This window comes from Arachis ipaensis, chromosome B1, assembly GCF_059453495.1.
Source record: "Arachis ipaensis isolate K30076 ecotype BB chromosome B1, ASM5945349v1, whole genome shotgun sequence".
NCBI lineage: Eukaryota > Viridiplantae > Streptophyta > Magnoliopsida > Fabales > Fabaceae > Arachis > Arachis ipaensis.
Window position 1 is genome coordinate 5,409,645 of NC_142436.1, and position 13,132 is coordinate 5,422,776.

The window sequence follows — 13,132 nt, forward strand, 5'->3', positions numbered from 1 at the left end:
CATTGTATGACGTGACCTTTTTTATGACTATACATTGAAAACTAAATATTAAATTATTGAATTTGTTAAATTTCAATAAAAAAAATCTTCAAGTGATTTAAAATCTTCATTCTTTTCCTTTCTTCTCTAAAAAGTAGATGTGGATCAAGGGATGTAATTCAGAAATAGCTGTTAGAACTATATGTTCGAACTTCGAAGTAAATTTTGAAAAAAAAAAAAAAAGAGAATAAAAATTTTAAATCATTTGCAAATCTTTTTTACCATTTAATTTTTACTGTATTATCAAAAGAGTCATGTTACACAATACTACTGCTGCCAAAAAACTTATCCAAGCGACAAGAGTAGAAATAACAACAAAATTTGATATTAGTGTGTACAAATGACTTATTATAAGATTAGAGTGTATATCTACTGTGTAAAAAATTATGTGTATTTTTGTCCATTTTTCTTAATTTTGAGTATTAATTTCCAGGTTATTTATTTATTGTTAAAGGCACTGTTCCATTCCGGGCTTCTGTGTCAACAAATGTGTTATTCCTTGCTACTTGCACTGAAGGTGTTATTGGATTTACGGCCTCCTTATCAACACAGTCACATACAAAAGATAAAATATGTGTGCGGTGACTGGTGAAGGCAGAGTCTATACCGGGAATATCGGTGTTTCAGTTGTTTTAACCGAAATATTAATTAAAATCAACGGTTAAAATAACTGGAACACCGATATTCTCGGTATACCTGATAATTTTTCTATACTATATAGATAAATTATTAAAAAATATAGATAAATAATTTAAAAATAATGATAATTTGGTTTGGAATTATAAACATTTATTTATTAATTTACATATGCAATATAATTTTTTTTCCAAAAATAAAAGAAAAATTTGATATTCAATACATGATGTGATCTTTATTTCCTTGACAACGTTGGATATAATTTACATTTCATTATGAAGGTTTTGATAATAATGGAAGTCATCATCTTGTAATGAAGCTTGCGTGACGCATGTTCCTGACTAGTTTAATACAAAAAAGAGAAAGTATCATAATCAAAATGTACATTTTGCTATTGACATGACGCAATTAATGTTATATTAATATAACAATTTTTTAGTTACAATTGCATAGATATAAACTCTTTTTTTTTATTTGAATACTGAAGAACAAGGTTATGCACTTGTACACTCCTTCACAAGCATCCTCCTAGATGGTCAACGTTGCTTAACATTGCTGTTATTTTAAGTTAATTTGAGAAATGTAGTGAAGATAGCTTTATACCAAGGAAATCAAACTCGAGTTTATCTTAATTCGTGAAACTTAAACTTTAAACTGTAAACTCGACTCATAAACTTGTATTTTTTATATTAAGGGAAAGCCTTAATACGCATACCTCAACCATAATCAATTCATCACAAAATAGAGTGTAAGATAAAATGAAAGAATATGTATCTGGAAAAGTTCATGTACATCACAGAAAAAAGAGAGCCACTCAAACCCAAAACCTCAATATGCACCAACATAAGAGAAAATTCCTATATATAGTGTTGCAAGAAAATACAAGCATTTCTTGGCCATGATCTTGATTATCTTGAAAAACCTTGGCCTTAAAATAAATCCAGGGACATCTTCAATTTGTTTTGTTTCCACTTAGGAAGCTTGTAGAAAGCAGTTTTGGGCATTCCAAACTTCTCATGGAACTCTTCATTGGACAAATATGCCTAGTTTCATCAGAATATATAGTCAAAAGAAGACTTTCTTAGCATAAAAAAGTAAAAATGGCTAAGAAGAAAATACCTACAGAATAAAAAATATGGAAATTTAAAGTAATAATGAATGGTGTAATGAACTTAATTATCATTTTTAGTTTTTCACTTCTTGGTTTTTCTCAGTGATCCTTCAACAGGAAGAAAAGAAATTTGAAGCTGCTAGAAGAACAGGTTGAGTAAATATAAGAAAATTGGCTGCAAGAATTTTTCAGTTCAAGAAATACCTCTCTTTTCGTTAAATCGATGCCAGTTACTGGATTACCAGAAACCACCCTCAGACGCTCGTAAGGATGTACCATCAAATTCTCCCCATCAATATTTCTATCTTTCTGAATGATACTCGTAGTCTCATTTGAGGACCACAATTCTGATCCTGGAGAACCAGAAACTGGCATTGTTTGTTCTGGGAACAGAAAAACATAAACCATGAAATAATCATAAAAAAAGGTGAAAAACTGAATGCCATTCAGGAAATCCATTTGCAAGATACTAAAATTTATTTTGTAGATGCCAACAGCAGTGAGAAATTTCTATTTTACTCAAGTAATACACCAAATTTAGTCCCACTTGTTCAAATGGTTAAAATTCATACCTAAACTTTGGACAACAGAATAATTATGAAGTCTTCTTTACAATCCATAAATAAATTAGGTCTCTCTTGGCCACCTCATGTACAATCTATTTAGGTCTTCCTCTTCCTCTCGTCACTTGTCTATCTTCCATCTAATCCACCTTCCTAACTAAATGCTCCACTGGTCTACTCCCTACATATCCAAACCACATAAGACGAGATTCCAACATTTTTTAACAATAGATGCTACTCTAACTTTCTCTCTTATAAATGTATGGTCACTCATCAATCTAAGCATCCTCATCTTGGCTTATAAATAGATGGTCTAATAGTAGAGTGATAAAATTTACTCTTAAGTTCTAAAAGTACATTTTTTGTCGCATATAAATCTATACACACTTCGCTACTTTGACTAACTGCTTGAATCCTATGGTATACATCCTTCTCGATCTCTTTATTTTTCTAAATAATACACCCAGGATACTTGAATCGCTTTGTGTTAATATTTCCTTTCCTCCTACTTAACTTACATTTCATATATTTTTGTCTTATTGCGGCTTATGCAAAACTGTACACCTCTAAAGCGTCTCTTCACGATGTCATCAGCAAAAAGCATGCACCATATAGCCCAACATAGAACTAAATAAATTACAACATTGATGAAAGAAACTTGAAATATTTTTATTAAAAAAAATTTAAATATATATGGGCTAAACATAGATATATTTATGAAAGACACTAGCATTATTTTTATCCACGTTGAACCATATTAGGTGGGAAAAGACTTTGTTGTTGTATAAAAAGGATTCTTATTACCAGCACTGCTGTTGGCAGGAGATCCTTCGAAGAGCTTCTTGGATACCAAATCAGTGCTCAAAAGAAGCCGATCACCTGATTGCCTAGAATCTGAGCCGGCACCACCAGGTACAGGTGAACTACTTCTTCCTCGGGTGCTGGGTGTAATAGAAATGCTTCTGTGACCATTAGAGGTAGATTCCCTAGAGTTGACTTTCAATGGGATTCTATTGTGTCCCTGAATAGTAGAATAGTAGATTAAAGAAGGTGATGAAAGACACATAAACCAAAGGAATAAAACTGAAAGCTATCTAAAACTCAGCTTAAAATTTTCATGACGAGACCAACAATTCACAGAAACATAATATGTCCAGGAAGTCACTTACTTCTACTAAAGGTTTTGACTTTCTATTCAGAATTGCAAGTTTTCGTTCAAAGGAGTTGCCAAGAATCTGTAACAACCACATTTCAGTTAAAATAGTTTATCAGATTTAGGACAAGAGCATGATCTATAAAGTGGCAGGGAATTGCCTCTAGTCTTTTGAAGTTTCAGTCCTGTCAAACTGGACTCTTCAGAAATGAGACTTACATTTGCTTTTGTGTGATCCCATGAAAAGAAACGAGTGAAAAATGATGGTTCATGACCTTCAGTTACCACATAAACAGGAATATCCAGAGAGAGGCCTTCAACAAGAACATCCATTTCAAGAAACTTCTGCTCATTACAATTTCAATTGTGAGAAGAAAATACTGCACCAAATGTTAAGTCTATATATTAAACTGAAAAGTGTAAAATTTGATCTCATCTTATAGAGAAATAGAGAAATAAGAATTACTTCCTATCATACGGCTATCGTACAATTAATAATAAACTGTGGAAAAAAAAAACTATCCAAATTATTTTCTACGAATTATAATTAAACTCACTGAACAAAATTTATTTTCACAACCAACAGGACTCCTTTTTACTGAAGAACTAAAGCTGATTCGATAGCAGAGTCCAAGAGGGTTAAAGTCCAATGTTTCAAAAGAAAAATTAGAATACTTACAAGGTATAATAAAGTAGCTATGAACATTGAATAATGTATAGGAAATATAAACGGCTAAGTGAAATGACCATTAACAGACAAAATGCCTTTAATATAGCTTTGGATAAGGAAGCAGTGTTAACTGTCAAGTTCACAATTCTAAGTGTTATTTTGGCAAATGGGCTATCAGTTCAGGAAAAAATATATTTAAAAAGATCATAAGTGAAAAGTAGACAATTTACCAATCCAAGGCTGAGAGCTTCTTGTTTTGACTTGACAGTTGAATGTAAGCCAATCCAAACATAAATCTCTTTTTGGCAATCAAGCAATAAAACATCTTCTGTAACTAAGTCATCCTGTGTATAGTTGTATATCTCTTTCACCTGAAAATGTTGTATCAAGGCCACACTTAGTCCAAATCTGATACTATTAATAACATGATTTGACAAAGCCTGGCAACCATGGAAACAATAATAATTAATAAGACGATATCGTATGAAACTAAATTATTTTTGAATTGTCTGTCTTCATCAATAATGTGTTTTGCTGACTCTCAAAAGCTAAGGGTGTATTTTGGTTTATAGTGAGCAAATCATGGTTTGGTCCAATGGAAAAAGAGAGCTATTTTCCCTTCTGCTTAAACTTTGTATATTTTTTATAAAAAAATTTCAATTGGTAACCTTAAAATTAAAGCTAAAATATAACCCAACATGAATTCAGCAACATATCAAAATAAGTTGAAACATGGACTCCTCTCCTTGGAAGTTGGAACCATGATTTGTACTCTCCGCACGCCAAACAAAACACACATGTAACCATATGTAATAGATATCCAATTCATAATATTTTATAAAGCACATGAAGAGTTTCAATTTGTAGAACCAATATACCTTAAAACCTCCTGAGATGGAATCCAAATAAATTTTGCGTGAGAAACAGAACCATCAATTAGACATGCATTCCCTGTCATTTCATCCAGGATAATTCTAAACCAAGTGAGAAGCAGATTATTTTCCTCAAAAGGGTATTTTTCTTACCTCCATTTATTTTCAATGCAAACAAATGTGGATCATCTGTGAATCCTTGAATTTCTTTTCCTTTTGGATACTCCGCCTTTCCACCAAGTGCATCCCAGAAATCATCGGGTTCATTACCTTCCCTCACAGATACAGGTAGCCACTTTGGCTGAAAGTTGCATTCAAAATGTTATACAGGTCATTAGAAGAAATAGCACAAAAAGAAAGAAATAATGTCCAGTCACATAATTTAACTGAACCAAAATGCCAAAACTTCTATTAAATTTTCTTTCCCAGAGAATAGCATTCAGATAAGATTGTAGCACTGTGACATACATTAAGTAATTCCACCATTCTATCAAGAAGATTATGGTCTCGAGCCGAAGATAGGTTCCCAATCCAAGTAAAGATAGATGCCTCAGTTTGCAGAATGTAGCAATAGGATGAATTCAGGGAAGTTGAAACCTATAAAAATTATGTTATATGATCAAAGAAAGCATAGAAAAGTGAGAAAATTCGACATGGAGAAATTGAACGCAATATACAATTTAGTGCTAGCCAACAGTTTTCAATTAAATCAGTTAAACAGACCAAGAGAAAACAATACAAATAAAAATAGTTATTCTAATTATCATGTTATTATGGTTCCATCAAATAAATTATATTTACTAAAAACTATAAATATGTATAACTTCTTACAGTCCTGCAGTATTTTTTAATGCATATACAATCAGAACAAGATATTGAAAGTTTGAAACAGTTAGTAATGAAATATATTAGTGACTCCAGCTCTCAACTTGAATAAGAGCTTTATTAAAGCTTGGAATTAACTGATGCAATTTAATTTATTTATTCAAAAGAGAAAACACATTTAACATTTCAAGCCTTGGAACTCAGTTTTTCTAGTAACTAGAGATTAAAAAAAAAATACAATGGACTTTCACCCCTGGGTTAAGAATGTCACTGAAACATACTTGATCAACTTGGATTGCCTGCATATTATCTGGACTTGTACCTTGAACTCTGAACAGAGCTACCTGTGTTTCATTGTAGGTTTCATCTGTGGTACCTTTTTCTTCTATGAACTTTTTATATCCTGAACTGTTTCCCCCCTTACAACAAGAAAAATAAAAAATTCAGCGCATGCTTCTTTCTATTAAAATTACGAGCTATAGCCTTAAAATGAGATTATAGTGTGTACATACCTTGAATATGATTAGTCTCTGAAGTATTGAGAAAAACTGAACTGGCTCCTTACTCTCATGAATTTGAGCCTGAACAGGCATGTGATGAAAATTAGATTAATTTATTTGTTGCACATAATTATTCGACAACTTATTATGAAAGAGCAGGCAAGAATGTCACTAACCACAACTGGATTAGTTCTTGCTGAATCAGCCATAATATTCATGTGAGAAATGGCCGCTGTTTTATCCTCCTGCAAGCCAAAAATAATAGAACATATTAAGAGTTTCTTCACAATAACAACCACCACCACCAACCCTTATCCGAATACATGAATTCGAGTTTATTCATGGCTACGAAAAAAAAAAATAATAATTACAAGATTGAAGGTAAAATTTAGACAGCTTCTGGAAATAAAATTTCACTTCCAAATCACTTTTAATTTTAATGCCAAATAAGATGTCATGGGCTGCAATTCCAACAAACTAAGAAAACATCATTAGACTATCCTATAGTATATAATTTTTATTTTAAAGAAAAGGAAATAGATTGTCTGTAAATAATACAACTTTGAATACTTAATAAATTTATGTGAATTTCAGTAGAAAAAATTGCCTACAGGATACATAACAAAAAACATTGCCTATTGCTTACTGTTACAGATTTGCAGCCAAGCCAAGCATAAAAGAGAGTTTCATCCCTTCCATTTCCAGGAAATGTATACTGTACTATATAGCTATCTCCGCTGTAAAGCCTTGTCAGCTCTGCAACTGAAAGAAGAGATAATTCATCACCATCCACCAGCCAAACCTGAATTTGCAGTATTCAGTTAACGGTTAACACTGGCTAAAAAACAAGTATGACTATTTGGAAACAAGAAAGTGCAAGGTTTTGAGCAATAAGATACTTTTATTTTCCCAGAACAATCTATAGACGGCTCATTGTCTTCTTCCGGAAGCTCTTTCACTTCATAACCCTGATGCTTGAATATGGCTGTGGCGAAAGAAGAAAAATAATGTTCAAAATTTAACTACAGGTTATGGAAATGATTGCATATTTCTTAAACACAACTAAATTGTATAAGGTACTAAACCTGCTACTTTTTCTTTGCCTTCCTCATAAAGCCTAGGCTCCGCTGTTTTAGGCCAATTAGTAAAATATGACCGAAATATCGGACTTTCCAATCCCTCTGACAAAAATGTCAAATGAGTCTTGTTTGATCTGCCTTCATTTCTGACAAAATCCTGGTATTTGGAGATGGTAGTGAGAATAGGCCATGACATTAACACTCTAAGGAAAATTTCCTGGTCTTACTTATCTGTCATTTGCACATTTCAACAAAGAATTTATTACTAAATTTCCAATTTTACTGCCCTTTACTAAAATCTAAGTACATCACTAATCAAGAAATGTAGTTTGAGATTGATAGAATGGATCAATTAGATTTTGAAAATTAAACTCGAGCATTTCAATAAACATATTTTATAATGAAGCATTGATTTTAGTTTCAATTCTTGAGTATATGGCTGAAGTGACAAATTAAAAAAGGACCGGAGAGATCACAATTTAGAACTGTGGCTACAAGGTATATAGAGAATATGAAATCTGAAGATCAAACCCTCCTAAGAATATATATTTCTTTTGGGGACACAATTTGGCTCTATAATAACATGGTTAGGATTCTGACATAAAATTTTCAAGAACAAACGTGGAAAGTGAGCATGTGGTAGAGATCCACTAAGTTGGCTGGATTTAAATTAAAGAATGAAAGTTTGAGATAAGTACAGGTATATATGCCTTGTTAGAAATCAAGATAATATCAATAGAACATTAAGGAAAATATCAGATGTGATCTCTTAGAATTAATATTAATATTTACTGTTATTTCTTAATTATTTGCTTATTTAATTAGGATTACGCCTTTCCTATCCCCGTTGTTATTATAAATACGAGTAATGTCTTGTCTATTGTATCAAATCATCCTATTTCATAATATTATTCATTTACCTTTTGTTCTCTCTTCTGCCTCTTCTATCTAAAACCCACAATCTCAACATGCCTGATTCTTTGGAACTTGGAAGTAAATTAACTCTTAAAAGATAGCACCATAGACCGAGAAAAACCTGAGGCTTCCATGAAAAATAGAAAAAAGGGAAACTTGAAAGAAAGGGACTCTTACTTCTGTAGCTTTGGTTGCTGTCCTTCTTTCCGTCAATAATGTCTGCCTTCCCATCCAAACAAAAATCTCGCTATCACAATCCAACATGTAACACTTGTCTGTCTCAAGCATGTCTTTGCTAAATGGTTCGCTTCCAGTTTCACAAAGTTTTCCCTGTAAATTTATCCTATTGAGAAAACAAACTGTTTAGTTAAGAGTAACATAGGTATTCAGAAAGTAAACAGAATTACTTTCTACTTCTATCTCTATCTCACACATTTCCTTAAAAAATTATTTTCATTTGAACCAAATAACAAAACGAATTAGATTGTTTCTTAACATTAATGTTATTAAGTTGATCCTGTAAAGGTAAAAGTTAAGCATATCAATATTAATCAGTTCAACTATTGATCCAATATAACAACGTTGGAGATCTTTAAGATGAATAAGGATAAGCAAGTGTGGATTATCAACACACGCATTGATGCAATCACACCAGCAACATGCACATGAATTTCTGAAGCTCACCAAAACAGCTTTACAGATGGAGCCACGGATTCTTGCACAGAATGCGGGTCTCGGGGAATGGGAGCATAACCACCAAAGAAGCTCCAGAACTCGCCCACATCAGAATCACCAACAAATTTTCCATCCTCTACAATAATTATACAATGATGATTATACTCAAAAAAAGAAGAAAAAGAAAAGAAAAGAAAAGAAAAAGATGGTTATAACTTATAAGAATAAAGAAAGGAAGCACATATTCCAACCTATTGTTGCCACCTCAGATTTTCCACCATGCTTATTATCCTTGATATACTGAACAACCTCCAAACCTTTGGCTCTTTCTTGAATAGTAGAATTGCATCCACTGAAGAGGAAGATTTTTGATGCAGTGTCCAATATGAATACATCTTCATGATTTAATGATGATCTCAGAAAAGGCACCTAGCAAATTGATAAGCATGTCATACAGATATGTGTTAAACAGATCAACAGTAGTAATCATGTAAAGCTTACAATCAATGTTCCATCCCCTTGAAAAAATCATTGGCTAAAAAATCAAATCCAGTTGAACTAATTTGAAGATCATACAATATTTATGGAGAGACAAGAGAAATAGAAAATAGCTTTAGTGTATACAACTATAATTTTCTATCAAAAGGAGTAAGCAAAGGAGTAAATTGACATTATCAGAAGACAGAAGCAGTTAATTATCAAACTTCAAAGAAAACTTACTTCTTTCACATGAACAACATATTCCCCCTTGCATGTGTACATGCGGACTTGGTATTCACCATTCAAGCTCCCCTGCTTTGATGTAAACACTCCCTCAACGGGTATAATACAAGGTTTGAAGTAAGATAGAAACTTCTGTGATTCATGGCCTTGAATTTCCCTGTATTGAACACTGCATGATCCTAAGGCTGCATCCAACTCAAGTGCCTTTTCTGATGCCAAAGCCGAGTCCACCTGCTTATGAGAAACAGTGCAATATGCAGATCATGTTGTTTAATCATCACTCATATGCAACTCAATTACTATGTTCATTATTTAATTCATCATATTTTCTCCAACAACAACCAAGTTGTCCGATAAGGTGGGATTGGCTACATAAATTAGTGTCTATGTTAACAATGAAACAATTAAAATCTAAATCTTTTATGATAGTTTTGTCTGTGATATTTATCTTTCTCTCTCTACTTTCAACTATTGGACTATCCTTCATCTATTCATAGATATTTGTTCCATTGAAAGAACAATTATTGCTTCAACATGGCACTTGTCCATAACTAATATCGTATAGAACTTTTTTCATTAATAACATAAGTAACTTTGGAATGAGCTTCTAGGCATCGATTTCTTGGATCCAATATACCAAATATCCTTCCTCAGTCAATCTATCTAACCACATTTATTAATAATGGCACGATATTATAATCCAATACACATAGACATAATAGTCCCTTTTTTGTTGATGTCTATCGGATAAACAGAAATGAGCCAAATCGGCAATGGCACGTCAAACGAGCTTTATTTTGGAAATTCCAGCACTGTAAACTAGTTAGTATAGTTTGATGAGCCCTTCCATTTGGTTTTACATCTATAAGAAGTTCTACCGTCTACTCAAATTAGAGAACAATTTAATTTCATAAAAAAAATGATGAGAAACAAGACATAAAATTGTTTTAGGAAAATGTTGAACTGCATTAAGGCTAAGGGCTGAAGACATAAGTGTAGTAAAGCTTAAAACAAATGTTCCTGAAAAGAATTAAGAGTAATAAACAACTATCACTGCAAGCAAGACAGTAAAACAAGAGTGGATAAAAACCTTCTTTGTTTCATTTCCCAGCCAATAATGTATGTCATATTGAGGAGTGCCAATTTTTGGAAAAACTGCCTGTTTTCCATAAACACAAAGAAAGGTATCAATTTCACATACAGAAAAGAGAAAACTACTAACAATGACATTATGGTGAAGTTGAAATCCAAAAGCAGCAGGGTAAAGTAAAAAATATAGTGAAACAGTGAAAAGATAGTGATGGGATCTTTGAAAACTTGGGTTTTTCGATTGTGATATAGCGATCAATGACTTCATGAATTGAAAAGAACTGAGAAAGAAATAAGGTTGCCAGTATCTTACATTCAGAACTATGTATGCACTTCCAGTATAGAATCTTCCATGGCTTGATTTTGACACTGGAACCAACTGCTGATTTTCAATACACCAAATTTCTAAGCCTCTAAAATTGAAAATTAAGTGAAAATCAGAAAAGCCGGTGAAAGAAAGGAAGTCCATTTTAACAAAATTTCTTCTTTTATGTGAAACACAAATTTGGAAGAATTAGGAGACAAAGATTAAACTAAAAAGTTAAGTCTCCCGGCTACCACTTCAATGTGCCCACCAACTACTTTTTAAAACTGGCCACTATTAAAATGCAAAAACCGATTTTCCAACTTCCTTTCTTAGCATCACCTCAATAATGAAGAAGAAATTCATCTAATGATAGCAGATACAAGTTTATTTGTAATTTTCTTTAGCCCATCAAAAAAATAAAAAATAAAAAACTGAACCTGAAGATAATTAGAGCATAGTCAATACTCAATAGACTTAAGACATAATATAAGGAAATTTAACATAAATGGATTGTAAGGATACGGGTTTGCTCCTGCATTTAGGAATGCAGAATCCAAGTCTTTATTGGCAACCGGCATTATCTGTATGCTCTAATATTCCACCAAAATAGTTGATAATGAGATAAATCTTCAATCCAGGATTTATGTTAGTCCTCAGAACCTGAGACAAATGTAAATAATATGATTTCACTTTTCAGACCACATTCTGGTTTGTAAGATTTAGGGACAAAGCAATGAGAAAGAATGAAACTTGAGGAGTTTCTGCTGAGAACTAGGTATTATATATAGTAAATAAGCTAAGCAAAGAAAAGCTACCATTATACAATAACTAACATCAAACAGAAAACTTGGCATTCAAAGAAAAATAATAACTGAACTAGTGTAGATTACTCAACTGTCAAGCGATTACAGCGATGAATGAAAGCTGTTATCATAGCCCATATCAACTTTTTCCATGTTTCTGTTATAGTTATTTTCTTATTCAGCTTGATAACTTCTCATATGAGTTGCAGTATGCTTATTTCTTTTAAGATTTGAATCATTCTATAACATGAATAGTCCATAATTCAAAGTACAAACATCTAAATCTACTGAGAAGTGACAAGATTGTCCCCACCAAAAACAAGAAATCCAAGCGAGTTTGACAAAGGAATAATAAATGCCTGAGATTTATCAAAAAGAACAAAACAAAAAACAATAAATGAATGTAACAAAATCAACATCACATTCAAGCACAGTGCACGTTACAAATCACAAAATGTTCATATCTAAGCTACTGAAATCACTAAAGACAAGTGGTCAAAGGTCATTCCAATGATCTGAAGTTTCTAGAAGCTTAAACAAAACAAAACAAAACGGAGAATCTGCAAAGCTTTGATGTATAAAACAAATTGAATGAACAGAATCTGAGATCAAACCTTGCGTTTGTTCAGATGATTCAGCGCGTATTGAATTGAATTGAAGTAACAGAGACAAGAGAGCAGGGGAAAAAGAACAAATGTTGGATATTCCGATTTTGCCACATTCAAAGTCTAAAGTCTAAACAAAAATTGTTTATTTGGAATATTGATTAATTAATACTGTTTGGTATATAGAAAGTGACTTCACCAAAAGCAGCAACAAAAATTAAAAAATTAAAAAATAAATAAATGAAAGGAAGAAATAAAAAGAAGGAAACAGTAAGAAAGGAAAGCATGCTTGACTTTATCGTCCAGCTTGTAAAGGGACCCACAAAAGGTTCACTTTGCAGTTTGCACTAAGCTTAATCAATATCCATAATCATGATTAATCAAACAGTACTCAGCTTGCTGTCTCCCTACTCCTTTTTTAGAATTTAGATTAGTGAAAGTGAGTTAAGTCAAATTTAAGTTAACATTCACCAAAATTATATGTCTATAGTTACTGCTTTATTTTGAAGGATTATATAGGAACTTTTAAACAATACATAGAATTTATGAAAGTTTGCAATTTTCACT

At 32.2% G+C, this 13,132-nt stretch overlaps 1 protein-coding gene across 3 annotated transcripts; it reads right to left on the reverse strand.

Annotated features, from left to right (window-relative positions):
* Positions 1-1,405: 1,405 nt before the first annotated feature.
* Positions 1,406-12,834, reverse strand: VLN1 (villin-like 1). 3 transcript variants are annotated; one of them, XR_015902193.1, is made up of 23 exons: positions 12,575-12,721; positions 11,680-11,817; positions 11,164-11,263; positions 10,852-10,920; positions 9,759-9,992; positions 9,290-9,467; positions 9,048-9,174; positions 8,541-8,706; positions 7,455-7,605; positions 7,269-7,354; positions 7,016-7,171; positions 6,546-6,614; positions 6,382-6,450; positions 6,121-6,288; positions 5,513-5,641; positions 5,198-5,345; positions 5,051-5,061; positions 4,403-4,543; positions 3,664-3,847; positions 3,519-3,584; positions 3,154-3,370; positions 1,991-2,169; positions 1,406-1,718 (listed from the first exon to the last, which is right to left on the reverse strand). XR_015902193.1 is itself a non-coding variant. In XM_016309653.3 (23 exons), exons 2-23 carry the CDS (start codon positions 11,733-11,735, stop codon positions 1,605-1,607), a joined length of 2,730 nt encoding a protein of 909 aa, XP_016165139.1. In that variant the 5' UTR covers positions 11,736-11,817; positions 12,575-12,834; the 3' UTR covers positions 1,406-1,604. The 3 variants fall into 3 exon arrangements, 2 of the variants coding, with proteins under 2 accessions (XP_016165139.1, XP_020972084.1); XM_016309653.3 differs by having other exon boundaries at positions 3,722-3,847; positions 6,151-6,288; positions 12,575-12,834; XM_021116425.2 differs by having other exon boundaries at positions 3,722-3,847.
* Positions 12,835-13,132: the final 298 nt, after the last annotated feature.

Excerpts from the sequence above, each read along its gene's own strand:
- VLN1 (XM_021116425.2), bottom strand. The coding sequence starts at position 11,735 with ATGCCGGTTGCCAATAAAGACTTGGATTCTGCATTCCTAAATGCAGGA. Across the intron at positions 7,355-7,454 it reads AGGCAAAGAAAAAGTAGCAG|CCATATTCAAGCATCAGGGT; the intron begins GTTTAGTACCTT and ends CTTTCGCCACAG. Across the intron at positions 2,170-3,153 it reads TCCTGCCAACAGCAGTGCTG|AACAAACAATGCCAGTTTCT; the intron begins GTAATAAGAATC and ends TTCTGTTCCCAG.